Source organism: Thrips palmi, unplaced genomic scaffold (assembly GCF_012932325.1).
Source record: "Thrips palmi isolate BJ-2018 unplaced genomic scaffold, TpBJ-2018v1 HiC_scaffold_16, whole genome shotgun sequence".
Taxonomy (NCBI): Eukaryota; Metazoa; Arthropoda; class Insecta; order Thysanoptera; family Thripidae; genus Thrips; species Thrips palmi.
In genome coordinates, this window is record NW_023144625.1 from 12250061 (window position 1) to 12275844 (window position 25784).

The 25784-nt window shown below is 56.2% G+C and overlaps 2 protein-coding genes across 5 annotated transcripts in view; one reads left to right on the forward strand and one right to left on the reverse strand.

The window, feature by feature from the left end:
• The first annotated feature begins 13 nt into the window (after window positions 1-13).
• On the forward strand, window positions 14-4606 carry LOC117642310 (squamous cell carcinoma antigen recognized by T-cells 3-like). Its single transcript, XM_034380384.1, has 16 exons — window positions 14-322; window positions 523-661; window positions 764-874; window positions 973-1157; window positions 1239-1505; window positions 1618-1912; window positions 1995-2171; window positions 2247-2415; window positions 2508-2666; window positions 2786-2879; window positions 2962-3136; window positions 3235-3449; window positions 3540-3687; window positions 3799-3932; window positions 4008-4180; window positions 4306-4606. The coding sequence occupies exons 1-16, from the start codon at window positions 170-172 to the stop codon at window positions 4457-4459; spliced, it is 2748 nt and encodes a 915-aa protein (XP_034236275.1). The 5' UTR covers window positions 14-169; the 3' UTR covers window positions 4460-4606.
• Window positions 4607-4895: 289 nt separating this feature from the next.
• LOC117642779 (hemicentin-1-like) overlaps window positions 4896-25784 on the reverse strand; it is a 55507-nt gene continuing 34618 nt past the window's right edge. For 3 of the 4 annotated variants that reach the window (XM_034381312.1, XM_034381315.1, XM_034381314.1), the window contains exons 5-8: window positions 11908-12042; window positions 8126-8339; window positions 7170-7327; window positions 4896-6226 (exon numbers count right to left, since the gene is read on the reverse strand). In XM_034381312.1, the coding sequence (XP_034237203.1) occupies window positions 7197-7327; window positions 8126-8339; window positions 11908-12042 (480 nt within the window). In that variant the 3' untranslated portion in view covers window positions 4896-6226; window positions 7170-7196. The remainder of the gene's footprint in view (window positions 6227-7169; window positions 7328-8125; window positions 8340-11907; window positions 12043-25784) is intronic. The other variant, XR_004587591.1, reaches the window with a different exon arrangement.

Below are 25784 nucleotides of genomic sequence, written 5' to 3' on the forward strand. Positions count from 1 at the left end.
GTTTTTTGACGCTATCCAGTCTAGAGGTCCCATGGTGACGTCACAGCAGACGGTGTCGCGCTCTGGCGCCTTCGCTTCGAATGCGAATAAAGTGGTGAGCGGTGGTGAAGCTAAAGCGGCTCAATCAAAACAGTAAACACAAAGTTCGCACTTGTGTCGTTTATTTGAAATGGATGTTGACGAAAGTAACGAGTCTGAGGTGGCCGTAATTGGTCCTGTGATGCCTGCGACGATGCCTGTGCCTGACGACTCCGATAGTGATGACTCCTCGGACGATTCAGATGATTCAAGTGACAGCGATGCCGCTATGGAACAACCCGAGGTAAGCTTAACCTCTTACTCATGTCGACAGAGAATATAAACAGCTGTATCTTCATTTTACCAAGATATGACAAGACGTTTGTGGTTGCATTATAAAAATGATTTATCTGGACGCCAATTATTGCACCGTCTTAAATGGGTTATACCTTGTAATAGCTATGCCTGCCTTGACACTGGTTAACGTCTCAGTATCAATTTCAGGTTGAGGACTTGCCTGAGCCCGAGCCTTCACATTATGATGCGCATGTGGACCGAATTAAACGTCTCCGCCAGAAGGGTGACGTATCATTGTTACGGCAGGCCCGAGAAACTATGAACATTACTTTTCCACTCTCCCCTGGTTAGTCAATTCTCACGTTATTTCTGTTTTCTTTTATCATGTATGTCTATGTGTATTTTTGTTACTTTAGATTTTTTTACTTGCTTAAATACAATGTTGCAGAATTATGGTTGAATTGGATTGAGGATGAACGACAAACTGATGCTCCGACCACTCCGGAGGGCAGAGCTGCCTTGGTTAGTTTGTTTGACCGAGCTGTGCAAGACTATCTTTGTAAGTTCAGGAATCACTGCTTTGTTTCTTAACATGCCATGCGAATTTTCTCAAGCATGTAAATGTGTTGCTGAATTCACTCATTTGCTTTTTCACAGCTGTGGAAGTGTGGCTAGAATATGTGAGCTTCACTATTGGATATATGGCTGAACCTGATGGAAGTATTGAAAAAGTGCGGACAGTATTCGAAAGAGCTTTAATGGCTGCTGGTCTTCATGTACCTAAAGGAGCTCTTCTGTGGGAATCATATCGAGAGTTTGAAAATATAGTTCTTGCTGGTTTGGTATGAATTCAAGTCAACTTCATTTTTTTTGTGGCACATTTTAAATATATTGTGGGTTACTATTTCTTTTGATTTTTACAGATGACAGGTGGTGATGGAGAGAATCCTACTCTTGCAGATCAGTTGAAGAGAGTTGCAAATCTATTCAAAAGGCAGCTTTCTGTACCTTTATTTAACATGGAGAAAACACGTGCAGTCTTTGAAGAATGGTTGGAAGAGAACAAAGCTTTGTGGACCACAGCGAGTGGCAAACCAGAATCTGCTCTTGTGGAGAAAAATAATGTGGATCTTGTGTATAAAAAGGCTTTGGATAGGCTTCATCAACTGCAACCATATGAAGATATATTGGTATCTATTTCCAATATTATTTGTTTAATAATCTGTTTTAATTCCCGTTTTACTTTGATTCTTACAAGTCTTATTATCATTTCATGCAATAAATTTTTGTATTCCTTTTCAGGTGTCGTGTGAGGAAAGTATGAAGGTGACCCATTATAAAGAGTACTTAAAGTTTGAACAAAATTTAGGGGAGCCTGTAAGACTTCTGTGCCTCTTTGAAAGAGCTTTGTCAGATTGCCCACTTGATGCTCCCCTATGGTTAGGTTACATTGAGTTCTCTGATAGCATTGGAGATTGTGAAAAAACTTTGCAACTGTGTCAGCGGTCTGTGAGAAACTGTCCATGGTTCTCCCTATTGTGGCAGCAGAATATACGTTGCATGGAAAAGTTTTCAAAGCCACATGATGCAATCAAAGGTAATTGAGGAGCTTTTTAAAGGTGTACAGTTTCTCTTCCCATCATAAAACTAAATTTATAAATTGTTTGTTTTACTAACAGATGTTTTTGAAGAAGCATTGAAATCTGGAATGCAGACTGCTGAAGATTACCGCAATCTATGGCTGGAGTATTGTTCATATTTACGCCGTCGCATTGAGTGGGGCTCCAAAGGAGAAGGTCCATTGCTACTTGAACTTCGGAATACGGTCAAAACTGCTTGTGAACATTTGGAGCAATGTGGGTAATTGAAATATGTTGAAGTTCTTGCCTTCATATGTTGAAACTTATTTCTTGTTCTTTCCCCTCCTTTAGACTTTGGTGTGGAGGGTGATCCTGCTTGCCATCTCCTCAGATTTTTGGCAACAGTAGAGGCAGTTCACAGTCGAAAAATGGAGGAAGCACGAAAGGCTTGGAATGATATAATGTATAAGGGTCACAAAAATGCTGCTGCCAGCTGGTTGCAATATGTTCATTTAGAAATGTAATTTTTTATGTTCTATGTTTGTTTTTATTAGCACAGTTATGTTTGCAGGAATTGTATATTTTAATCTGTAAATGGACCAATTGTTTCAGGGCTTATGGAGATTCTAAACACCTCCGAAAGTTGTTTCCCAGAGCATTGCAATCTACTCGAGATTGGCCAGAAAGTATTGTAGACGAATGGCTACATTTTGAGAGAGTAGAAGGTACATTAGATTCATATGAAGAAGCTCTCTTTAAGTGCAGGAGCAGGTAAGATTTTGTTTTTCAATTAAAAGGAGGTATGTGGAAGAAAAGAGGGTTAACTTCTTTTTTTCCTATTTTTTTAAATTTCCATCCTCTAAATGACATATGATTGGTACTTTGAACAGGATTAAGCAGGTTACTGCAGAACGAGAAAAAGCAGCTGAACTGGAAGCAGAAAATCAACAAGGCTCTGGTTCCAAGCAAACACAATCTAAGAAGGTACTTTACATTTTATTCTTCTTTTCCATTGAAGTTGAAGTGTGCAATTATATCCATTGATTATATCCATATTTGTTCAAAGGGAGATAAAAAGCAGTCAAAAGGAAAAAAGGGAACTGATAATTCCTCAACAGAGGATCGCCGTGCTGTGTCCCTGAAAAGACCAGCTCCCAAAGATAATGAATCAAAGGGTAAATTCAGCAACTTATTGCCCAAGTCTGAGCCTGAAAGAATTTCACCCAAAAAACCAAAACTAGGTAATCCTGTGAACTAAGCTGCCACATTTCTTTTCTTTTATTTTTCTGTCTAATTCTTTTTACTTAACATTCTACCCTTTCAAACGTTTTGATTGCAGATAATACGGATTCACCAGATGATCGTGGAGTGGTCACTGCACATGATCCTTCTAAGGATAATCGCACAGTTTTTGTCAGTAACTTAGATTATTCTACATCCAGTGACCAAGTCCGAGAAGTCTTCTCATCTGTTGGTACTATCACTGAATTACGACTTGTGAAAGATTTCAAAGGCAGATCCAAAGGATTTTGTTATGTTGTGTTTAGTTCATTTGTAAGTACCTTCTTTCTTTCATACTAGACTTGCTGCAGTTTTCTCTCTTTTTTAAAAAAAATACAAGTATGTTAATTTTTTTATATCTAGGATGAAATGAATGAAGCCCTGAAGAAGGACAGAGAGCCAATTGATGGGAGACCAATATTTGTATCCAAGTGTGATCCAGACAAACACACAAGGCAACATAGCTTTAAGTACAGTACATCAGTGGAGAAAAATAAACTCTTTGTGAAAGGTAATGTTATTCATGACTTTCATATCATGAAGGCGTGTCACTGTAAATGTGTCACTGATTTTTTTAAAATTTCATTTCATTCAGTTACTAATGTGTCTTAATTGTTGACAGGTCTTCCACTTTCAACAACAAAGGAAGACTTGGAAAAAATGTTTGGTCAGTATGGTAAAGTGAAAGACATTCGACTTGTAACATACCGCAATGGACATTTCAAAGGATTCGCATATGTTGATTTTGTGGATGAGGTCAGTGGTTTGTTTTTGTCCTTCATTTTGTTTGCAAATGCACAAGGTAATTATCTATATTCTCTTTAAATCCAGGCATCAGCTGCTCATGCCCTGATCAAAATAGATGGAATGACAATGGCTGACAAAGTTGTGTCTGTGGCTATTTCAAATCCACCTGATCGCAGAACCTCTCTCATCCCTGATCGAAATGAAGCCTCAACTTCTAATATTCAATCCCTTGGTGGAGGAATGAAAGATTTTGGAGCGTAAGCATCTTTTTATTTATGAACTGTTATTTTATTGTTAAATAACTAAAGTTAAATTAAAGTTAAATTGTAAGCTATGATTTGCTGACAGGTTAAATGATGAAAATAATTGAATTGTGTTCCAGGAGAGGTCGAGGTAGAACCCAAGTTTCACTGGTACCTCGTGCTCTACAAGTGAAGGCAGAGGAAGCTAAGAGCAGCAATGGAGATTCTGGAAATGCCAATGGTACATCAAAACCGAAAAGTAATTCAGATTTTCGTAAAATGTTTCTTTCATAAAGTTTACTTATTAATTGTACTGCTATGCAGTACAGTATAATGAAATTATCTTGTATCACTGTTCTATTGAAGCTATATTGTAACTTGATGCAAAAATCAATTTGATTTTGTTTGTTTGTTTTTTTTCAATAAAAACAAATGTGAATATGGTATGGTTCCTTATTTCATTCCCTGAATTGATATCGTTCATCACTTATGTAATAATCTGAGAGGGTAAAAGGTCAGTTTTAAACCAAATAAAACTTTATTTGAGAGCTTGTAGCATCACACATCAATGTTCCAATTCATTCTGAGTACACAGGGGGCCAGACAGAATTGAAATTTTTTTATCTGACGCCAAAGATACAGGCAAGCAACCCCCTAGAGCTCAACTCATTTGATGAGTTATTAAATGACCTGGTGTTTGAGGGACAGAAAGGAAATGGAAATTGTCATCTTTAAGAAGTACATTTTATTTATTCAATTTTCAAACAAAAATAATAATTTGACAGCAACCACACTCACTGATGTCGCCTTTTGTAACTTGTCAATTAAATTTATGCTCAAATTTAACCGTTAACAAGTCTTCACACTCACAATAACCTTAATTATATTCACAGCTTCAATGAGTTTCGACTTGAAGTGGTTATGGAATGGCAACTTTACGAGATGAAATCATGAAGCCAGCGGAATGTGCGTCGCAGGCTGTAGTAAGTGAAAAACGCGACGACGCCCAAGCCGCCTGTTCGCTTGCCGCCTTTCTTCGAACTTCGTTCGCTCTAACTCGAGTAGAAGGTAAAGATAGACGAGGCCTTGGCGCCCTGGCTAGGCCGAGGGGTGTCTTGAAACTCTTTGGGTGGGCGAGGAGACAGTGAGTCAAAGGCTAATTTTTTAGGTCATGGGAAAGCAAAGGTTCAAACATCCCAAGCAGCTGATTTTGTTTTTCTTATTGGGTCAAGGCTAGGTAAACACGCGATCACAAACCATTGGTGGATCGGTTCATCGGTTTTTGAGAGGCACACTGGGTCACTGGGTGCAATGAGAAGAGAGGGAGGCGGCGCGCAAGGGGCAGGTGTCCCGTCCCGTCCCTGGGTGTCACGCCAAATGGGGCTGTTAGAATGGCCGAAAGTCTGAATCCTCCACCACCGTCTGAGCCGACAGAGGAATGCATCGTGCCGTCAGCACAGTGCCAACAGATGTATAAAAAACACTACCAAAATTTACTCACAGTGTAACTACGACACAAAACTCTTTGTCCGATCGACGCGGCGACGCGGCACGGACAGTGCTACTGCGTCACTATTCTCAACGTCACTTAACTTGAGGCGTCTCGGGAGTCCACTGGCGGCTCCTCCACGCGACATCACCTTATCACACATTGCAACGCATTGCAACTGGCGCACACACTCACTCACACACAAACACACACACTTTCAAGAAGGGTCCGATGAGGTTGGCCACTCGACACCCACGTGTGGGGTGGGGCAGAGGGTGGCGGGGCCCACGCCGGCCGCGCTCTGCATGGGGCAGCTAGCTAGCAGCTAGCGGCGCGGGGCGTGGACAGCGCTGCAGCGTCCGGGAGCAGTGGACGGATGGCGGACGGGGTGGAAGGGGTGCGGCACACTGCAGCAGCCGCAGCCGGCAGCCAAGGCAGCTCCAGGAGAGACTGGCAGGGCTGGCAGGCCGCGCAGGACTAGAGGACGCCCCTCCAGTCAGTCGGCCAAGGACCACGAAGGACCCGGCGGCCGACCAGCTCCAGCATCCCTGCGGGCATCCCTGCGGGCATCCCTGCGGACAGAGCAAGGAAACGTGTCGTCATTGCGTGTGCGTGCTTTCCGGAAAACTTTCTTCTTTCTCTTGGCAGGACAAGGACACCAATACCGGCGTGGCAAGGATGTTAGGTTCCGCGGCCTGCCGGCCTGCCGGCCTGTGTCCGGCCGCCCGGACCGGGCAATGTGTTTGCGGCCCGGGGGATTTGATTTGGCGCATCATGTCCACAAAGGCCGAGGAGGACGGCAAGGAGGATGTCACGAGATAATACCAGGCCAGGCGCGGCGAGGCAGCGAGGCCCGACGCACAGTGGGCCAGAATTCCGGCGGCGGTGGCCGAAACTTAAGACGCGTTTCGAGCTTCAATGTAGCTGAATAGGACTAGAACCGGGCCTGTGACCCCACCAATGGATTCCTCGTTCGGAGGGCAATCCATTGATGGGCTCACACGTTTGGTTCCAGTGCCATTAAGCGACTCTAGAGCTCAAAACGCGTTCGGGATTTTAGCCGCCTCCACCGGCCTGCTGGCCCACTGTGCAACGGCCCGACGCTGCTGCAGCAGTGCTCCTCATTACTTGCTTTCCCATTTTTTGCCCCGCCTGCCCGTCTCCTGTCTCCGGGGAGGGCGGCGACCACTGCCTCACCGGAAGGGGTGCGATCAAAGCTGCCGCCGAGTACACAGTGCACCATCAGGCGAAAGGCCGATCGTGCTCTGGTCGAGCCCCTGTTATCGAGGTCATAGGCAGCCCGCCCCACGCCACTGTAACGCGGCTCGTTGGGTTGCCTACCCGAAAGGCGCTCTCTGCTCGCGCGCAACTCGCGCTCACGCCTCGGGAAAGAAGACAAGTTTGGAGTCTTATAGCTGCTGTGAACGGTGGCAGCCTGGCCTATGAGAGAACTCTTCCCCATCACAGTTGAAGTGGCCTAGAAGGGAAAGGTGGAAAATTTCTTGAAAAGCTCACCCGAGCAGGCTATGCAGGCTATGCAGGCTATGACGCCGACAACGTGGTCCTCCACGCGCTGAGGCACGCCATGAGCACGCTGAAGGGGAAGGGCAGGCCGGCGACCCGCGACGTGAAGGACGTGCCCTGGCCCTGGATGGCCGCCGTGTTGTCACCCTCTGCGGAAAAAAACAACAACAACACTCAAAATAAGGGACAACGTTCCGTCTGCAGCGAGAGCAAAGTGGTTGTAAAAGCCGGCACGCCTCATTGCGCAAGGCGTTTGGGTGGGTTCGAGTCTCGGTTCGAGTCTCGGTTCGAGTCTCGGTTCGAGTCTCGGTTCGAGTCTCGGTTCGAGTCTCGGTTCGAGTCTCGGTTCGAGTCTCGGTTCGAGTCTCGGTTCGAGTCGGGAGAAATGAAGCGGCCATCCATCTTCCCGGCCACCCCTTCTGCAATCTGTGCGCAGAGATAGGCACGTCCACGGCGCCTTATTTATTTATTATTCTTTTCTATTTAAAAAAAAGTTTTCTGCCGCGTTAGGACTGAGACTGCACCCTTCCGCGGGGGTTGCGATGCGCGAGACGGAATTACCGCGGGACTCGATTCGCGTCCCGGCCCGTTGGAACGCTCGGCCGGCTCGCCTTCGCAGTGCATTGACGACAGGGAAAGGGGAGCGAGGCGGAGCGAGGCGATGGGACAATGTCGAGGCGGCGGAACGGCCAAACGGCCAGGCGGGACTGAAAACAATGCGCTAATGAAGAAACACAGGCGTGGCGCGTCGCCGCGGCACCGAAATGAAACTCGCAGGAAATGACGAGATGGGAGCGGGGGCAGGCGATACCGACCACGGCGGACGCGGAGACGAGCAACAAAAAGCGAGTCTTACTCGTTTCTTTGGGTGCCCGGACAGTGACGGACGATGAAAGAGACGCAGCACAACACTTTGGAGGAGAGGGCAAAAAGTATAAGAAACTGACCGTTGCTCACGGACACGTAGATGGTGTCCTCCTCCGTGTTGGAGGCGCGGCACGTGTAGTTCCCCGAGTCGCCGTGCGTGGCGCTGTTCACCACGAGGCGCGAGTGCGTCTTGGGCCCGGGCTCCGTGGACACCGTCACCCCGCCGCGCACCGTGTCGTAGTTGATCATGCGCCCGTTGTGGTACCACATCACGTACTGCGGCGGCACCGGGCTCTGCAACAAAAGCATCTGCGTTACGGACCTACGGACACTGTGAAAAATTCCGTACTTTTGTATGGAAATGGTACAGAAAAATATAGTACGAGTACGGAGAAAGTACGACTTCCGCGATATGACCCATGTAAATGGGTACGGAAAAAAAGTACGGAACGTTCCGTAGTTCGCAAGTACGGACGTTCCAGGCAAATTATTGACCAGACATGTTCCGTACTTTTTCCGTACTACATTTTTCTCACAGTGGACACACAAACAAGCCCAATGTCTCTGTCGCACTCCCGGGGCGTTCCCGCATACAGGTGCGACGGAGGCGGAACGCTGGGAGGAATCAGTCTGCCCCTCAGTCAAGTCGGGGGCATCACTACAGCCGCGAGCCCACGGGCAGCCATGGGCAGTCGTGGGCAGACGTGGGCAGACGTAGGCCTCCGTGCTGAGTGCGCAGTGCGCACTAAAGTCGACATTGATCAAGAGAAAGGGGCCGGGGGCGGATGTAATGCAGAGGGATGAAGGCCGGGCGAGGCCCCCGCAAGACGCCCTTGGCCCTGGGCCTGGGCCCTTGGCGTGGATAACGCCCTCAGCATCGGGCGATGGCTCGCCGAAAATGGGACGGCAGGGCCTAATCAGCCCTTAACGCGGCACGCCTCGGGCAAGCGCCGAGCACGCCGCCAAGGACCTCTCACCGCCGAGCATCGCGGTGAGCGTCATGCAAAATGGGCCGCAAAAACGGTGCAAAAACGGCGGAAAAAAAGACGGAGGCCGACGTGGAGCAGCAGTGTCTTAACCGCGGCAAAACGGCCTCCAAATCTCCAAAACGGAGCCAAGCCCACCTACAGCGGGCCAGCTTCAGCCGCTCTGGAAAACGAATCCGAGAGTGCCGCCGCCCCTCCGCCCCCCGCCCCGCGGTCTGTCTGTGGAGGTCGAGGCACCTGCCTCAACTTCGCCCCCGGCCACGTGCGCTATTGCCGCGCTCGGCTCTCTCCTTTCAACTCACACGGGGCGAGAGGGAGAGAGGCAGAAAGACAGAGAGGGAGGGAGGCGGCGGGTGCTGGCTGCGAAGCATTCCAAAGCCACTTCAGGAAGCGACTGAGAAACAACCCACAAAACTTCCAACTCTTTATATTGCCCCCTTCCGCAGAGACACACGCGCACACTCTCACACGCGCAGGCTGGTGTGTCTCCGCTCCACCCTCTACCCTCTCTATCCGCAGACCGCTCCAGGGCCTCGAGTGCGAGGCTTTGGCCGCTTTGGCGCACCGTGGGACTTATTAGTCCACTTTCCCGCGGCAGCGGCGCGTACCGCTTGCCCGTCCCTGCTTCCACCGGGCCTTGCCGCTTGCCGCTTGCCCTGGCCAGCCCTGGCGCCCTGGCCCCGACGGGCACGCGGCCCGCCGCCAAAGTTGGCGCGCGCGTTGACGGAATGGCCAACAAGAAGGCCGTGCCTCTTCTCTCTCTCTCTCTCTCTCTCTCTCTCTCTCTCTCTCTCTCTCTCTCTCTCTCTCTCTCTCTTTCTCTCTCTCTCTCTCTCTCTCTCTCTCTCTCTCTCTCTCTCTCTCTCTCTCTCTCTCTCTCTCTCTCTCGTGCAGGGACGGGGCCAGTCAATATAGTGGCGGCGCGCGGCGGCGGTTCATTCGTTTCCATCAAACCGGAAAGCGGGAAAGTGGGCATACAATGACCTAATTGGCTGCCCATCTGCACCCCGCGGACCTCACCCACCACGCCCGGCACGGCCCGGCCACGCCGGGCGCCGCGACAGCAAGATTGATGGTGCTCTACCTCCCCTTCCCCCTCCCCTCCACCTATTCTCTCGCCGGAGCGCGTCCTCGCCGGGGCTCGCCGGGCCGCATGCGTGCAGAGTGGAAGATTGCCCGGGATTACCCGCGCGCCCCTTGAACCGCTAAAAGGCACTCGGGGGACGCGATGACGCGTCGAGATGCGTCCCGCCCAAAAAGAGAGTACTGCTATTGATTACTGCATCGGTTTCTTTTCCACTGGACTCTGACCGCAGCGCAGCCTGCCCGACGGCCAGCGCAAGAAAGTACATCCCCGTCGCCCGCGGCCGCCCGCGGCCAACAAAGAAGCCCCGCGCAACAACTTGCGTGCGACAAGAAAGGGAATTTTAAAACACGCCACTGTCGCCCAAGTCCCCGCGCGGCGTGAGGGCGCCCCCCTCCCCCCACGTCGTTTCACGGGTCAGGTAATATCATCCCTGATTGTAATTAGTGGGCCAACTTCGGGCGGGAAATCGACCCGATCTGATGCTGGACGGAATCCCCGGAATTTCTGTGTCGCCGTCGGCGGCGGTGGCGGCGGCAGGGCGAGGGCGTCACGGCGTCACGGCGTCGCGGCGTCGCGCCCGAGGCGAGGCCACTCCCACACGCCTCCGTCGGCGCGGCCAGGATCACGTCAAGGCGCGCGAACCAACAGCGGAAGCCAATTAGGAAAGTGGCGGTACGGCGGGGCGGGGTGTGGTGGGGTGCCTCGCGGATTTTTGCCGCGCTTCGCGGCTACGCGGCTTCGCGCGAGGCGTCCGACGTCGTCAACGTGGTGGTCGCGCCGCGGATGGGATTGGGGTAGGAGCACTAGCACTGGGAGGGCTGGGTCGGGAGGCCGCGCCGAAGCGCGCAAAGTCTGGGGGAAGGTAAGGGCAAGGGCGCAGGGCCTGGGGTCGGGGCCTGGGGCGCGAGGGCGGGGAGTGGGGGATTGTGCCGTGCCGCCGTGCCGCCCCTGGCCCGGCGAGGCCACCATCGTCTCTCTCGCACCGCAGCGGCACGGCCGGCACGGCCCATGGGTGCGAGCGAGACGAGACGAGACGGAGCGCCGTTCGGGATGAGCCCGGCGGCGGCGCTGCGCGGCCTGCGCCTCGGCCTGCGCGGGGGAGGCGGCCACGTTGCCCTTGAGTGCGCCGTAATCTCAGCAGAGTGTGTCATTTCCAAGACACCTTCGCATCAGCGGGCGATAAGTTGCCGGCAGGTTGCCGAGGTCCCCTCGCCCGCCCCGCGGCCCCCGCGGCCCTGCCCCTGTTTAGCGCCAGTGCCGCCGTGGCCATGGCCACCGCTCCAGAACCCCCAGACTCCAGACTCCAGAACTCGGGAACACAGCACCGCGATGGGGATATCGGCGCGGGCCGGGCTGGAGGCCAGTGGGCCGGAACGCCCCGTTATCTCGAGGCCGTCCACTTTTCGGCGCGACACTTGACGGCCCTTCTTCGCGGCAGTGTACTCGCAGCTGGAGAAGTGAATGGAGCGCCTCGCAGGCCTCGTCGGCCTCGCAGGCCTCGCCCCCGGCACCATTTCGATGACCCCCGATAAGCCTTCACGTGACCCGCGCGACCCGCGCGACCCCGGCGTGTCGAAGAAGGCCTTTCATCTCGAGATGGGCCGCCAACGCCGCCATCACCGCCATCGCCAGATTGAAGACGACTGCAGAATGATTCCGAGAGCCGCGTATTCGTCGCCCCGTCTCTCTCGCAACCGCACGGCACGCCCCATGAGTGCGAGAGCGACAGAGCGACGGGGACGACTCTCGGATGCAGTGTGCTGGTCCAGCGAGGGGGAAAAAAACTTACGTTCTCGATGATGCAGACGAGGCTGATGGTGGAGCCCTCGCCGATGTGGTACTCGCCGCTGCCGAGAATGAAGGCGGCGGGCACCATCACGTGCAGGTTGAAGTAGTGCGACATCTTGCCCGCCCCCGTCGGCACCTGCAACACCCAGCACACTGTCGTCATCGGGAAAGGGGAGGGGAGGCGTCTGGGAGGCCTCGGCCGAGGCCAGGCCACACCGCCCGCGGAGCTGGTGGCCGTCCGGTCGCGCGCCCGCCGGCATCGACAACAGTTTGGTTTGGCCGAGCAAATATTGGCCCCAGCGGCGCGACGCACACAGAAACAGAACGCGCCGAGCATACATATTTCTCACTACAAGTCCCACAAAACACCAGACACACACACACACAAACCGGCACATATTATCGATTTGCTTTGACGAGTGTCTGTACGCGCGAAATTTTGTTTGTGCGAGAGAGAGCGAGAGAGAGAGAGAGAGAGAGAGAGAGAGAGAGAGAGAGAGAGAGAGAGAGAGAGAGAGAGAGGAGGGGGGGGGGGAGTAGACAGTCGATTATTTCGTCGGCCCTGGGCCGTGCAACAGCAGGAGATCGCGCATTATCGCTGAGCCCCCGCAGCCCCCTCAGCCCCCTCAGGCCCGCCAGGGGCGGCGCGCTTTCAAACTTCGCACTCGAGTTCCACGGGGCGGAAAAAAGAAAGTGCCTTGCGGGAATCGAACCCCCTGCTGCGGAGGGAGTCTTAAGAAGCGATTAACCCACATTCAGGTCGTCGTCAAAATCCGAGGGGAGCGCTGCTGCTGGTGCGCTGGTGCGGCGTCTCCTCACGAAGCGGGCCCGGGACCAGTCCCGGACCCCGCCGGCGGCGACGCCCTAACGCGTGCCCCGGTATATTCTTTCTTGCGCCACTTCCAAATTAAGCTAATAAAAGTGTAGTGTTTTCTTTTATCTCTTCCGTAAAGGACAAAGTGGAATTCCTCAAGGGCATCCAGCTTACAAATTGCCGGCGTAATCTCTCTGGGCTGGCCACCCCCGCCTCGCCTCACGCATCCTGGAAAGAAAAGATTCCCGCCAGGGTGACGAACGCCTCGCGCTGTCTCTGTCGCACTCGCGGGGCGCCCCCGAGGGTGCGAGGGAGACAGCGAGGAAGCGGCTCTTCGGTGGGGAACACCCTTCCGCTCTGCGTTCGTCGCGCGCGCCGCCGCGCGGGGTTTAGGGGTGTAGTTTATGGTGTAGGCTGCGGAGGCTTGCACAGGGGTGTCGGGTGGGGCGTGCGGGGTGTAGTTCGGGGCGTGAGCTGTTCTTCCGGCTGCTGGTGTTCGCAGAGGTGTTCAAAGGCACGCTCCAGCCCGACTGCGCCTCCCGAGTACTCCCCGCAAAGTCGTCCCTCCGTCCCGGCACCGGCCGCCCGGCCCGGCCGCCCAAAGGAGGCCCTGAGAAGCTGCTTATCCTGTCTGAGGCCGAGCAGGGCGGAGCAGGGCGAGCCAGTCCCGGAGTCCCGCCAGGCAGCGCCAGGCAGCGCACAGTGGGCCAGAAGCCGGTGGAGGCGGCCAAAACTCTAGACGCGTTTTGAGCTCCAGATTCGCTAAATGGGACTCGAACCGAACGTGTGACCCTGGATTCCTCGTTCGGAGAGCAATCCATTGGTGGGTTCACACGTTCGGTTCGAGTCCCATTTAGCGACTCTGGAGCTCAAAACGCGTCTAGAGTTTTGGCCGCCTCCACCGGCTTCTGGCCCACTGTGCAGCACCAAGCCCTCGGCCGAGCCCGGTCCAGACGTGCCTGTCCTCGGCTAATTGGGCAGCGTCCACATATTACGTAGTCAGAAAGCGCCTTACGGGGGTCTGGACTAGTCTGGGCCAGTCCCGGCCCGTCCCAGCCAGGCCGAGATTGGCACCAAACCCGCCGAGCCTGGATTGGCTGGCCAGCCCAGCCAACCGCAAGAAATGAAAAAATCTCATTCAACGAACGTTAATGAAAGCAGATGATCCATCGCGTTTCACAACTGCTGTGATAGCCGAGAGGTTAGAGACGTGGGATCGAGTTACCGCAGGCTGGCGTTCGAATACCAGCGTCACAAAAGTTTTTTCGACTTGCTATCCTAAGGGTGGTGGTTCGAGGCCATGAGAGCGGAGCCGTGTGCAACAGGCCCACATGCCGGAGGTTCGACTCCTAACAAATATTTTCATTTAATTTTACTGCCTCACCCAGTGCGGTTGAAACCCGTGAACGTGAGCCCACTCCGTGCATGGGGCGTGGTGGTCCAGGGAGTAGAGGCGTCGGTTCCCAATGCTAGGGTCGGCGGTTCGACTCCCCCAACTTCTTGCGAAATTTTGACCGGGTCGGTCGAGTCCTGTTGCGTCAAGAACCCACCTCACGCCCATCCCCTCATCATGGGCCGTGGTGGCCGAGAGCGTAAAGTCGTGTGATCCCGATGGCGGGGTCCGGGGATCGAATCCCATCATTTCATTACATTTTTCGACCGCCTTCCTCCCAGTGCAACTCAAACCCGTCGTCCAACACGCTGCCAGACGTACAAGCGTGATAGCGTAGTGGTCAGAGTCACATTCACCTGGCCACTCCGCTGTGGGTGTCTAAAAAGCAATCCGCTTCGGCGGGTTGGCCTCGGCACTGGAGCGATGGAGTATTTGATCCATCAATCCAGACCACCCGGTGTGTGGTTGCGGGTGGTGCCTCCTTGACTTGTCGGGGAGGCGATGATAAGTCCTTTGAAGCTGGCCTAAAACGCTGTATGTTCGGTACGGGAGCGCCGGACAGTGGGGGTACCATGGGGTACACAACCAACCCTACGAAAACAAGAAGCTCCCACCAAACCTCTTCTCTGTCTGAGTCTCTCTCTGTCTCTCTGTCGTCTCACTCTACGTCCCGCCCCTCTAAGAGCTTCGTACTGGGTGCTCTCACCCAGCTGCCTGAGCTTTGGGGTCCTACTGGGTCCCCCGGCGAACGCTTAGAGTCGCTGACGGGATTAACCCCAGGTACCTGATAGCACCGGTTCCCATCCCGAACACCGAAGTAAAGCAGGAGGCCTCCCCATTAAGACTGGGGAGGGGGTGTAGAGTTCAAATTTTTTCTTTTCCCTTTCAATTTCTCAGTCAATACTCGTTCGGTTTCCTCATACGGGGTAGTTGTCAACGGTCCCCAGGGGGCCCCCCTTGCAGTGTCTTGGAAGCGCCTGGATGTGGTCGGCACAACAGGGCTACACAGGGCTACACAGGGCCGGGCGTCGTGCCACGGTATCTTCCCGAGAGTCTGGTTTTCCACCAAAGTTTGTCAGACAGGGCGTCGCGTCTGTCTTACCTGTTTCATTTGTCGGGCCGCGGGGCGGGGCGGGGCGGGGCGGGGCGGGGCGGGGCGGCCTCCGCGAAACAAGGCGCGCCTGGCGGCCTGGATATTATTCGTCCTCGCCCTTCCTTCCCGCCTCGCGTCGCTTGATGCTGCTTCCGGCCTTCACCCGTCACTCTCGACGTCACTTCAACAGTCGCGACGAAAAATGTCGCCAAAAATTTGGTTCCGCTCGTCCTTCTTCTTGCTGCGTTTGATTCAGCAGCGCTGCGCGTTTCTGCGTTTCCTCACGCTCAGGTGTAACAAGCTCGACTCGCCCCTCGAGACCGGGTCGGGACTGCAGGCTGATTCCGAGGGTCGCTTTCCGTCGCTCTGTCTCTCTCGCACTCATGGCGCGTCCCGCATGGGTGCGTGAGAGACAGAGCGACGAAGGCGACACTCGGAATCAGCCTGCGGGGACTGGGGGGCCCTGAGCTGGTTTGAAGGGGGCGCGGGGCACGGCGTGGTGGTCACGGCAAGCAGCCCCTCCCTGCAGCCCTCCCCGGGCGGCCCCGCGCCGCAGCAGTCATTGCTCGACACTCCGGCACTCCTTCCGAAAAGTGCCCCGGCGCTGTCTCTCTCGCACTCTCGTCCTGCCGGGCTGCGGGAGACACAGGGCGACGAAGGCACTGCTCGGAATCAGCCTACAGTGGGAGACGAGAGATTGAATGTGACTTTGCGGGGACACGCCGGACAGCTGCATGACCCTCTCCATGTAGGCGCGACGCGTTGCGACGCGGCGCCGAAACGCTCTGTTATCATGGCTGTGCCGCAGTGATCCATTTCCATTTCTGCGCTCACGCACACTCACAGCGATGTGTACACACACACACACGCACGCACTCGCACGACCGCACACACACTTCTCGCGGACCCGACACTTTGTACAGCGGGGCGCGCGGGCCTCGGTCATGTCGTCCTCCCCTCGCCGCGCCTCGCCGCGCAGCCCGCGCAGCCCGCGCAGCACTCCGAACGTCGCTTTCGGCCTCTCTGTCGCTCCCGGGCTGTTCCGCGGGGTGCGAGAGAGACAGCGTGACGGACCGCGAATCAGTCTGCAGGCCGTGCAGGGCCGCGCCGCGGAGGGCGGCATTCGAAAACACGACCCCGGGGCGTCTCTGGGCGAGTGTGTGCGCGGAGGGAAGGGGAGGGAGGGGAGGCACCGCCGGGCACCGCGGGGAATTGAGTTGTTATGCCGTCCCTTCGGTGGGCTCGTCCCGGCCGCCCGGCCCGACCCCGCCGACCCTGGTCGGGCCTCGGCATTTACGCGCGCGGAGGTCGGCACGCCGCGGCACGCCGTCATGGCGCCTCGGCCAAGTGGCACTGCCCGGGCCCGGCCACCCCGGCCGCTACAACAAGTACTACAGGCAGCCCGACCTTAAATTCGGTCCGGGGCTTTCGGCCTCCGGGGTCCACCCCTTCAGCCATGCACGCAGCTGTGCCGGCGGGGCCGCCACGCACGGTCACCCCGAATGGCAGCCGAATGGCCACCCCGCAGGCTGGCCGGGCTGTCGCTCTGTCTCTCTCGCACGCACACGGGGCGCTCCACGAGTGCGAGAGAGACAGAGCGACACACAGTCTGCCGGACGCGCTCGCCCTGCCCGGCCGGCCCGGCCGACACCATCACAGCGCGCGGCGACTGGATTATTCTCAGTGAAAATTACATAGTGTAGCTGCGCAAGCAAGCCGGCGAAGCCAGCGCCCCGCACTGGAAAATATTTAAAGCGGAGCGCAGGGCTGCAGCAGCAGCTTTTGCCCCCAGGGACTCGGGCAGCACGGCCTCGGCCCGCCGCGCTGCGGCTTGCTGACTGACACGGCCGGAAAGCGGGCCGAGGCCACCGAGGCCACCGAGGCCACCGAGGCCACGCCACTGCACGCCGGGAAGGGCGGGAAGGGAAGGCCGAGGCCAGGCCGCGCCGGGGCTAAATAAGTTACAAGGAGACGCGGCGCGCGCTCCGTTCCGTCCCGTTCTGCTGCGGCATTACAGGCGCTCCGAAATTGCCCAAATTGGGACGGCGTAAATATGTGGATGGCCCCGGTGGGGGCCGGCGGGGCGGGCCGGCGGGGCGGGGCGGACACACGGGCAATCAGAGGCGGGCGGCCGGTTACGGCACGGCCACGTGCTGTTAAATGAAACACGAAAAAACGGCTCGGAAAATGGGCCAGCAGAGAGGCGCCGTCCCGTTGGCCGTTCGCTCCGTTATTTCTCGCGCCCGTTTGTTTAGGTTGGAGGGCCGCGGTGAGATTGCTGGTGACCTGCTCGGCCTGCTCGGCCACCACACTGATTCCGCGAGTCCTTCTCGTCGCTCTGTCTCTCTTGCACCTGTCCTGTGCGGGCCGCCCCATGAGTGGGAGGGAAAACGGCTCTCGGAATGAGTCTACTGCTCGGCCGTGACCGCGTAGTCCGCTCGGGGCTGGACCGCTCGGCCTCTCAGTCGGTCGGCTCTCAAAATTGCATATCCCCGTATTGTCCACTTGGCCCGCAGCAAGCAGCGGCAAGCCTGCCGGAATCCGATACACGGGAACACCGCTCGCATGCCGAATGCGGTCCTTGCTGACCTCGGGTGCGTTCGGCCGCAGAATGTCTGCCATTTGCCGGTTTCCCGAATTGGAACCCGGCGCTGCTGGTTCCAAAAGTAATTCTGTGCATGATTCGACCCCTCTGCGACGCGGATTCTCCGCGATGTGTTTCTTCGATTTCGAACGGCTGTGACGTGATTTTGGACCTGCGATGTGCTTTTGCCAAACAGTATCGGTGGGCACCATATTCTTATTTCACTGTCGTAAAAACTACCTTTCCTTTTTAAAACAAAAATCTCCGCGTTCGGAGGCGCATATTGAACAACCGGAAATGCGTTGCACGGTTCGCGCACGCATGGGCGTGAGACTCTGTCCTTGTCCCTCCCTCACTGCTCCTCTCTCTCTTTCTCCAGGGCGCGGCACGCCGTCCCGATGGAAGGGAACTCCCCTGGCAACATGTGCGGGGCAGGCTGGCGGGCTGCGAGGCTGCAGCAGCGGCCGCGTAACTAAAACACGACCAGCGAGGCGGGGAAATCAAAAACCGGAGAGAGAGAAAAAAAGAGATAGAAAATAAAAAGTTGACCGCAAAACCGCATACAAAGTCGAAACGCGGCCGGGCCACATGGCGGCAAGACCAGCAAGAGCAGCAAGACGCAGGCGGCAGGCATTGGCTGCAGTTGGCTGGAGCGAGGCGGGGCGAGGCGGCGCGACGCGGATGCGCAGCGCACTCAACAAACAGCACAAAACGTGGAAACATTTTTGCAAAAGTTTTCCCTCAATGAATTATCCACGAAAAAAAAGGGGGAGAGAGAAAGAGAGAGCGAGTGAAATGCACGGGGAGCGGCGGCACCCTGCCGGTGCTATGCTCGGCTGCTGCTGCGCCGAGGGCAGAGAATTTGCATGGGGAAGGGTTAAGGAATGATCTCCCGTCTCTCTCGCACTCACGGGGCGTCCCGGGCGTCCCGCCGGGGTGCGAGAGAGACAGAGACAGAGCGGCGCTGCTCCGCTGCAGAAAGATGCTCCGGCCCGTCGCTGGCCCAGTGACCCAGCTCCACTACAGCCAGGGCCCCCTTTGTCGCTTCGTGCATTCATACGCGCAGCACTAGATTGTTTCGTCCGTCACAAAGGACTCGGGCGGAGACGGAACTTGGTCCATAAACGGCGTCCGACTTGGTCACAGGTGTTGAATTTCGGCGCGTTCGAGGAGCGCGTCGTGTTGGTGGGTGCCACTGAGAAAATTTGAGTCGCCACTTGATGACAATTTCAAGGCTAATTTTCCTTACAACAATGTCATCAAAACAATTGATGACCCATGCAATAAGTATACGTAAGAGCTTTGATGAATATGTCATCAATTTGTGATGAGGTTGTCACCATTTTTAAGTGATGAAAATATCAGCCTCGTTTTTGTCATCAAGTGACAACAAATTTTCACAGTGTGGCAGCGCGGTGTGCCCGAGGGTGTGCCAGAAAGCGAAAGGAGGTTGATTCCGAGACCACGTCACCAGCCGCACGGCGAGGACGCCGACGTGATCGTCGACGCGGAGGCGAGGGACCTGCCTGCCTGCCTTGATCTGCATGCCCGGGGCCACGCCCAGCCAGCCACGCCCAAGGGAGCTGCAGCCAGGTGTTAGACTCATCACCGAGCGCCGCGAACATGGTTTTGCTCTCCCGCGAGACTCTGCCTCGGCTGCCTGCCTGCCAGGGCGGCCGAGGGGGCGGCGGTGCGGCAGTCTCTGCGGTGAGGCTGCTTCGGTCCCTCCTTGGTCTTTGGCCCTTAAGGCGCGACTCGCCCCGCCGGAGTCGTAGCGCGGCGCAGCTCCGCCGGCCTACCGCTTCCTCGCCGAGACCGCCTTCTCCTTGACCCAGCGGCCGTCGTGCCCCCCTGCCGGACGGCGGGGTGTCACCAGGCCGTCCCTTCAGTGCCACGCCTTTTAAAAAAATCCACTCTCTTATTGCGCCCAATTTTTCCGGCCAAAAAATTGGAAATGAAGTAACGAGTTAAAAAAAAAAGGCGCTGGGCGGAATAATTGGAGCAGGGAGGAGGCGATCCTCCGGCCGCCGAGCGTTTCCGAACGCGCTGCGTGCCGCCGCCCTGTCTCCCTCGCACCCCCGCGGGCCCCCCCGTGAGAGCGACGGAGACGGGGCGACGAAAGGCCCCTTCGGGTCGGCAGCAGCCTGCCGGCGTGACAAATTGCGCCAATCACGCCTGATAGGTAGGCAACCCCTTTGTCATCTTAATAAAGTCCGCCCAGCTGGCCCGGCCGGTGTAACCGGTATGTTATACCCCCCTGGAGCTTTTTACCCCCGGTACCAGAGGCCGGAATCGGGTCTCGTTGGCCGCTGCGCCTGCCCCGCTCGGCGGGGCGGGCGAACTTCGGTTCGGCTCGCCCGAGCTAGCTTGGCCATACCCGTCCCCGCCCGACGAGACTCGTGCATGTCAACGGGGCTCGTTGGCCGCTGGAGGTGAGGGGGTGAAGGGGTGACGGATTTTGGCTAGGCCGAGCGAGGCGACGAGCCACCGACGGCCGGCGGCGGCCGGCGGCGGCCGCTTCCCAGCACCGAGGCGGCTGGCCGGCTGTGCCTGGCTTGCGTTCCAAGCGACAAGGTGTCTCTGTCGCACAGCAGCGGGTGTGTCGGACCTCTCTGTTTCGGACGACTCCTTCGGACGCACTCAGTGGCTGCTTGCTGTTGGCTTGACTCGGCGCCGGCGACGCACGGCTCGCCAGCCGGCGTCCGTCTGTCTGCCGTGCCTCTGGCTGATCTGGCCAACGGGGCCCGTTGGCGATCGGACGCGTTCGGCTCACTCGGTAACCTTCGGAGCATCGGTATCCGCCGTTCGGCTTTCTCGGACCTCTCTCTCGCACAGTGTCGCTGCGGCGGAGGCGAGCTACAGGGGTTCGCCAACGGGTCCCGATTCCGGCCTCTGCCCGGTACATCATACCTAGGCATGTTTTACCCCCCCGGTAAAATGTGCCTAGGCATGTTTTACCCCCCACCCTCGAGGGTAGGGGGTACAATGTGCCTAGGCATGTTTTACCCCCCGGTAATATGTGCCTAGGCACGTTTTACCCCCCCCCCCCCGGTAAAATGTGCCTAGGCATGTTTTACCCCCACCCTCGAGGGTAGGGGGTACAATGTGCCTAGGCATGTTTTACCCCCCGGTAAAATGTGCCTAGGCATGTTTTACCCCCCATTCTCGGGGGGTAGGGGGTACAGTGGGGCCTAGGCATGTTTTCCCCCCCGGAAAAATGTGCCTAGGCACGTTTTACCTCGGGCGCTCCGCGTCTCTCGCAGTTGGGCGCTCTTAGGGGGAAAGAAAGAGCGACGACTCTCGGAATCCATCACCTGTTTGCCCCAGAGCTGATGTCAAGGGGGTTTTAACAGCATTTATTGGTCGGGTCAGCACTTAAGTTCGTCTGGGTGGGGTCACACAGCTCGGTGACAAAGGGTGGGGGTTTAAAACATGCCTAGGCACATTGTACCCCCTACCCTCGAGGGGGGGGTTTTTAAAACGTGCCTAGGCACATTTTACCGGGGGGGTAAAACATGCCTAGGCACATTGTACACCTACCCTTAGGGTGGGGGGTAAAACATGCCTAGGCCATTTTACCGGGGGGGTAAAACGTGCCTAGGCACATTTTCCCGGGGGGAAAAACATGCCTACGCACATTGTCCCCCCCTCCCCTCGAGGGTGGGGGTACAATGTGCCTAGGCACAATTTACCGGGGGGTAAAACATGCCTAGGCACAGGTACCGGGGGTAAGGGCAGCCGGGGGGTAAAACATCCCGTCGACACCGGCCAGGCCCTCCATCTGCCCGAATTAATTTGCCTGATTATCGATAACGACCGACAACATTGTTTTCTCCTCTTCTGAAAGTATCCGCCGCCCTCCGGGAGCTCGTCGCTTGTTCGTCTCCACGGTGTGAACCCCCAGCAGCGCGGCCGGAGGGGGAAAAAAGAGAGTCACCGGGCGACAAAGACAACTCCGGGGGGTCTTTCAAAAATCAAGATCGGCAAACTTCCAGCGTCGGGGGAGTGAGCGGTGGGGGCGGGCCGGGCTAGGGAAACCTGCAAGGTACAAAGAACGAGGAGACAGTGTCGTTTGGGGCATTAAGGGAGAGAAAAGAGGGAAAAACCTTGTTCCAGAGGCTTTTAGAATGTCCCTCCACGCTGGCCGCTGATGATTGGATGGCCTTGACCAATGGCCTGGCTGTGAGTCCGCAGTCCACGGCCCACACAGGCCGCCAGAATGAGGCGATCAGACGACACAAGTGTGACGGAAATAATCGACTGCGGGTTTAATCAGCGCGAATGGCTGTGCTCTGCTTCGCCGCGTCGCTCCGTCTCCGTCGCACTCGTGTGACGCCCTCGGGGAGTGCGAGAGAGACAGAGCGACGGCTGGCCTCGGGACTGCCGTCGTGCGGGGCTATTTTTCTATTTTCCCCGGCCGGCCGGCCCGGCCGTCTCCCGCGTCCATTGTAAACGACTAAACTGCTGACGTCAACAGGGGAAAAAGGCCGGCCGGCGGCGGGGGTCGAACCCGCGCCAGGCCCGCCAGGCCCAGTGAAAGTGATCCATCGCCGCTGCCGTCGTGGCCGTCGTGGAGACTTGGGCCCTGCCGCGTAGTCCATCAAAGTGGCTCGAAGGCGGCGAGGCCGGCGCAGCTCGTGGCGGTGCACCGCTGCTGCACGCTGCACTGTAGAAACACCCGAACCGCCCAGACTTCCCTCGTAAATTCCTCACTTCTGACCGTTCGCCGCGAGAGAGCAGCCAGAGGCTAGGACCGCCAACGCGTCACGCTCGCCGTAATGAACTTCATATTTTGGCTGTCGTCCTCCTGGAGCACGGGGCGTGGAGGCAGCGCGCGCGGAAGCAGGGCGAAAATAACAAATCCTGTGTGTAATAGACGCACGGGTGGAGCGCGCCGAGCACGGCGAGGAGCGACAGTGGACAAATAGTGGGGGAGCACACAGACGGACGGACAGGCAGACAGACAGGCAGACAGACAGGCCGCGCCAGGCGGAGCGCGAGCGAGTAGTGCACTTTGCGTCGTTGTGTGTACCTGGAGCCCTTAATCTGATTTGGCAGTGGATCGGAGCAGTTAGTCCCCCCGGGGCTGGCAAACACCAAACAGGGTGATGAACCCTCCGCGCCGCCGCGCCGCCCGACTGGCGTGAGTGTCGCGCCACTGCTAGCGCAAGGCTAGCGGAGGCTAGCGCGAGGCTAGCGCAGGCTAGCCCAGCGGTTCTCAACCTTTCTCGGCTCGCGACCCACAATTTGTAGCCAAAAATTTCCGCGACCCCCAGTAAAAGTTTCGCGACCCCACGGGACCCCTCCTTTAGCATGCCACTGCGTCTGATCCGAGGCGGGCATTTTGCTCCCTCAACGGGCAATTGGTCTTTGGACCTTCCTTTAGCATGCCTCTGTTACGGAGTGCGATTATCAGTCTTAGTTTGGAGCAGTATTGTCTCAAAGTTGGCCAAAACGCTCAGAAATGTCTTTAAAAAATCATGTTTTGGGTCGATTTTAAGCAGCCACTGCGTCTGATTCAAGGCGGGCATTTTGCTCCCTCAACGGGCAATTGGTCTTTGGACCTTCCTTTAGCATGCCTCTGTTACGGAATGCGATTATCAGTCTTAGTTTGGGAGCAGTATTGTCGCAAAGTTGGCCAAAACGCTCAGAAATGTCTTTAAAAAATCATGTTTTGGGTCGATTTTAAGCAGCCACTGCGTCTGATCCAAGGCGGGCATTTTGCTCCCTCAACGGGCAATTGGTCTTTGGACCTTCCTTAGCATGCCTCTGTTACGGAGTGCGATTATCAGTCTTAGTTTGGGAGCAGTATTGTCTCAAAGTTGGCCAAAACGCTCAGAAATGTCTTTAAAAATCATGTTTTGGGTCGATTTTAAGCAGCCACTGCGTCTGATTCAAGGCGGGCATTTTGCTCCCTCAACGGGCAATTTTTCCTTGGACCTTCCTTTAGCATGCCTCGTTACAGAATGCGATTATCAGTCTTAGTTGGAGCAGTATTGTCTCAAAGTTGACCAAAACAGGCCAACGATTTTTTTAAAGACATTTCTGAGCGTTTCGGCCAACTTTGAGACAATACTGCTCCCAAACTAAGACTGATAATCACACTCCGTAAAAAAGGCATGCTAAAAGAAGGTCCAAAGACCAATTGCCCGTTGAGGGAGCAAAATGCCCGCCTCGGATCAGACGCAGTGGCTGCTTAAAATCGACCCAAAACATGATTTTTTAAAGACATTTCTGAGCGTTTTGGCCAACTTTGAGACAATACTGCTCCCAAACTAAGACTGATAATCGCATTCCGTAACAGAGGCATGCTAAAGGAAGGTCCAAAGACCAATTGCCCGTTGAGGGAGCAAAATGCCCGCCTTGGATCAGACGCAGTGGCTGCTTAAAATCGACCCAAAACATGATTTTTTAAAGACATTTCTGAGCGTTTTGGCCAACTTTGAGACAATACTGCTCCCAAACTAAGACTGATAATCGCACTCCGTAACAGAGGCATGCTAAAGGAAGGTCCAAAGACCAATTGCCCGTTGAGGGAGCAAAATGCCCGCCTCGGATCAGACGCAGTGGCTGCTTAAAATCGGCCCAAAACACGACCCCAGCTACCTCGCCGCGACCCCTTGAAATTTTTTCGCGACCCCACTTGGGGTCGCGACCCTAAGGTTGAGAACCACTGGGCTAGCCCGAGGCTAGCGCGAGGCTAGCGCGAGGCTAGCGCCGTGCCGCGACCCGGAGGAAGACACGCCAAAGTAGTTCCCAAGGTAGGCACATAACGCGGAAGCGCAGGGGCATCGCGTGGAATTTTTCATATTCGCCCGACAAGGCGGTGCGTTGCCGCCACGCCTTATTCATTCACGGCGCTGCTCCTTTTTCCCTCTGCAGTCTGTCTCTCTCGCACCTGCACGGGGCGAGTGCGGCAGAGGCAGCGCGACAAAGGACCGGAGCTGTTGTCCGCGCGGGCCGCGGGGTCGGCAAACAGAGCCAATGCAAGGCCTTTCCCTTCCCAATGGCCTGTCGCCTGCTGGGCTTTTCCATTCCCTTCCTAGGCAGCCGAAGGCAGTCGTCTCGCCGCTCGCCTCGCCTCGCTTTGCAGGCCCTGCAGCCCTGCAGGCCGGCCGCCAGGCACCGCCAGGCACCGCCAGGCCGCAACGCGGGGCGGGTAAACACGCTTTTATTTAAAATACGCCTGGATTTCGCCGCCCCGGAATGCCACGCCGGCATATCAAAAAGCAGGCGGCCCTGGCGCCTGAGCTCCGGGCTTTGTGGAGTCGAACGCGTGGCGCGGGGCGGGGCCAGGCCCCTGGGCTTGCCGCTGGCGGGCTGGCGGTGCCTGGCGGCCTGGCGGGCGGATTGCCCGGAACCCCGGAGCCTTCCGGTGAAAGGAACAGGCAAGAGGGCCTAACAGGCCTCGCTGTGCCAGGGCGGCATCAAGCCGCAGGAGGTAGGCCGGACCGCGCCACCGCAAGCCGACGCGCCACCCACCCACCGCCCCGCCCCGCCCCACCCCGCCACCCCCAGGCCGGCCCAGGCCCCGCGGCACGACGGGCTCCATCAGCGCACTCGCAGTGTCACACCGCGGGGGTCGCGGGGCTCCAACCGCGAGACTCATGACACCGCAGAAACCTAAGCACCCAAAAAAGACAGTTTCTTGTACCAAGAAACTTTCCTAGCAATACTAAGTGAATTTACTTGAAACATTCAAGTAAATTCACTTGATGCAAGCATGTTACTTTGGTTCAAAAAACGTTTTTTGGTGTGTGTGGATGTGTCCCCACATGTGCTGGCCACATGGGCACAAAGTCGTACAATGCACCAGGGTTGCCTGCCTCACCCAAGGCAAAATCTTGGCACCGAGGCGTCCCTTGCAGGCAGTCTGAGGTTGGCATCCCTTCGACTGATGCGTTGAGGGAAGTTTCGCGGAGCTTTGCCTTCTTGCGGCAGCACTGGTGCGGTGCCACCCGGAGCAGACAGGCAGCCAGCCAGCCAGCCAGTCA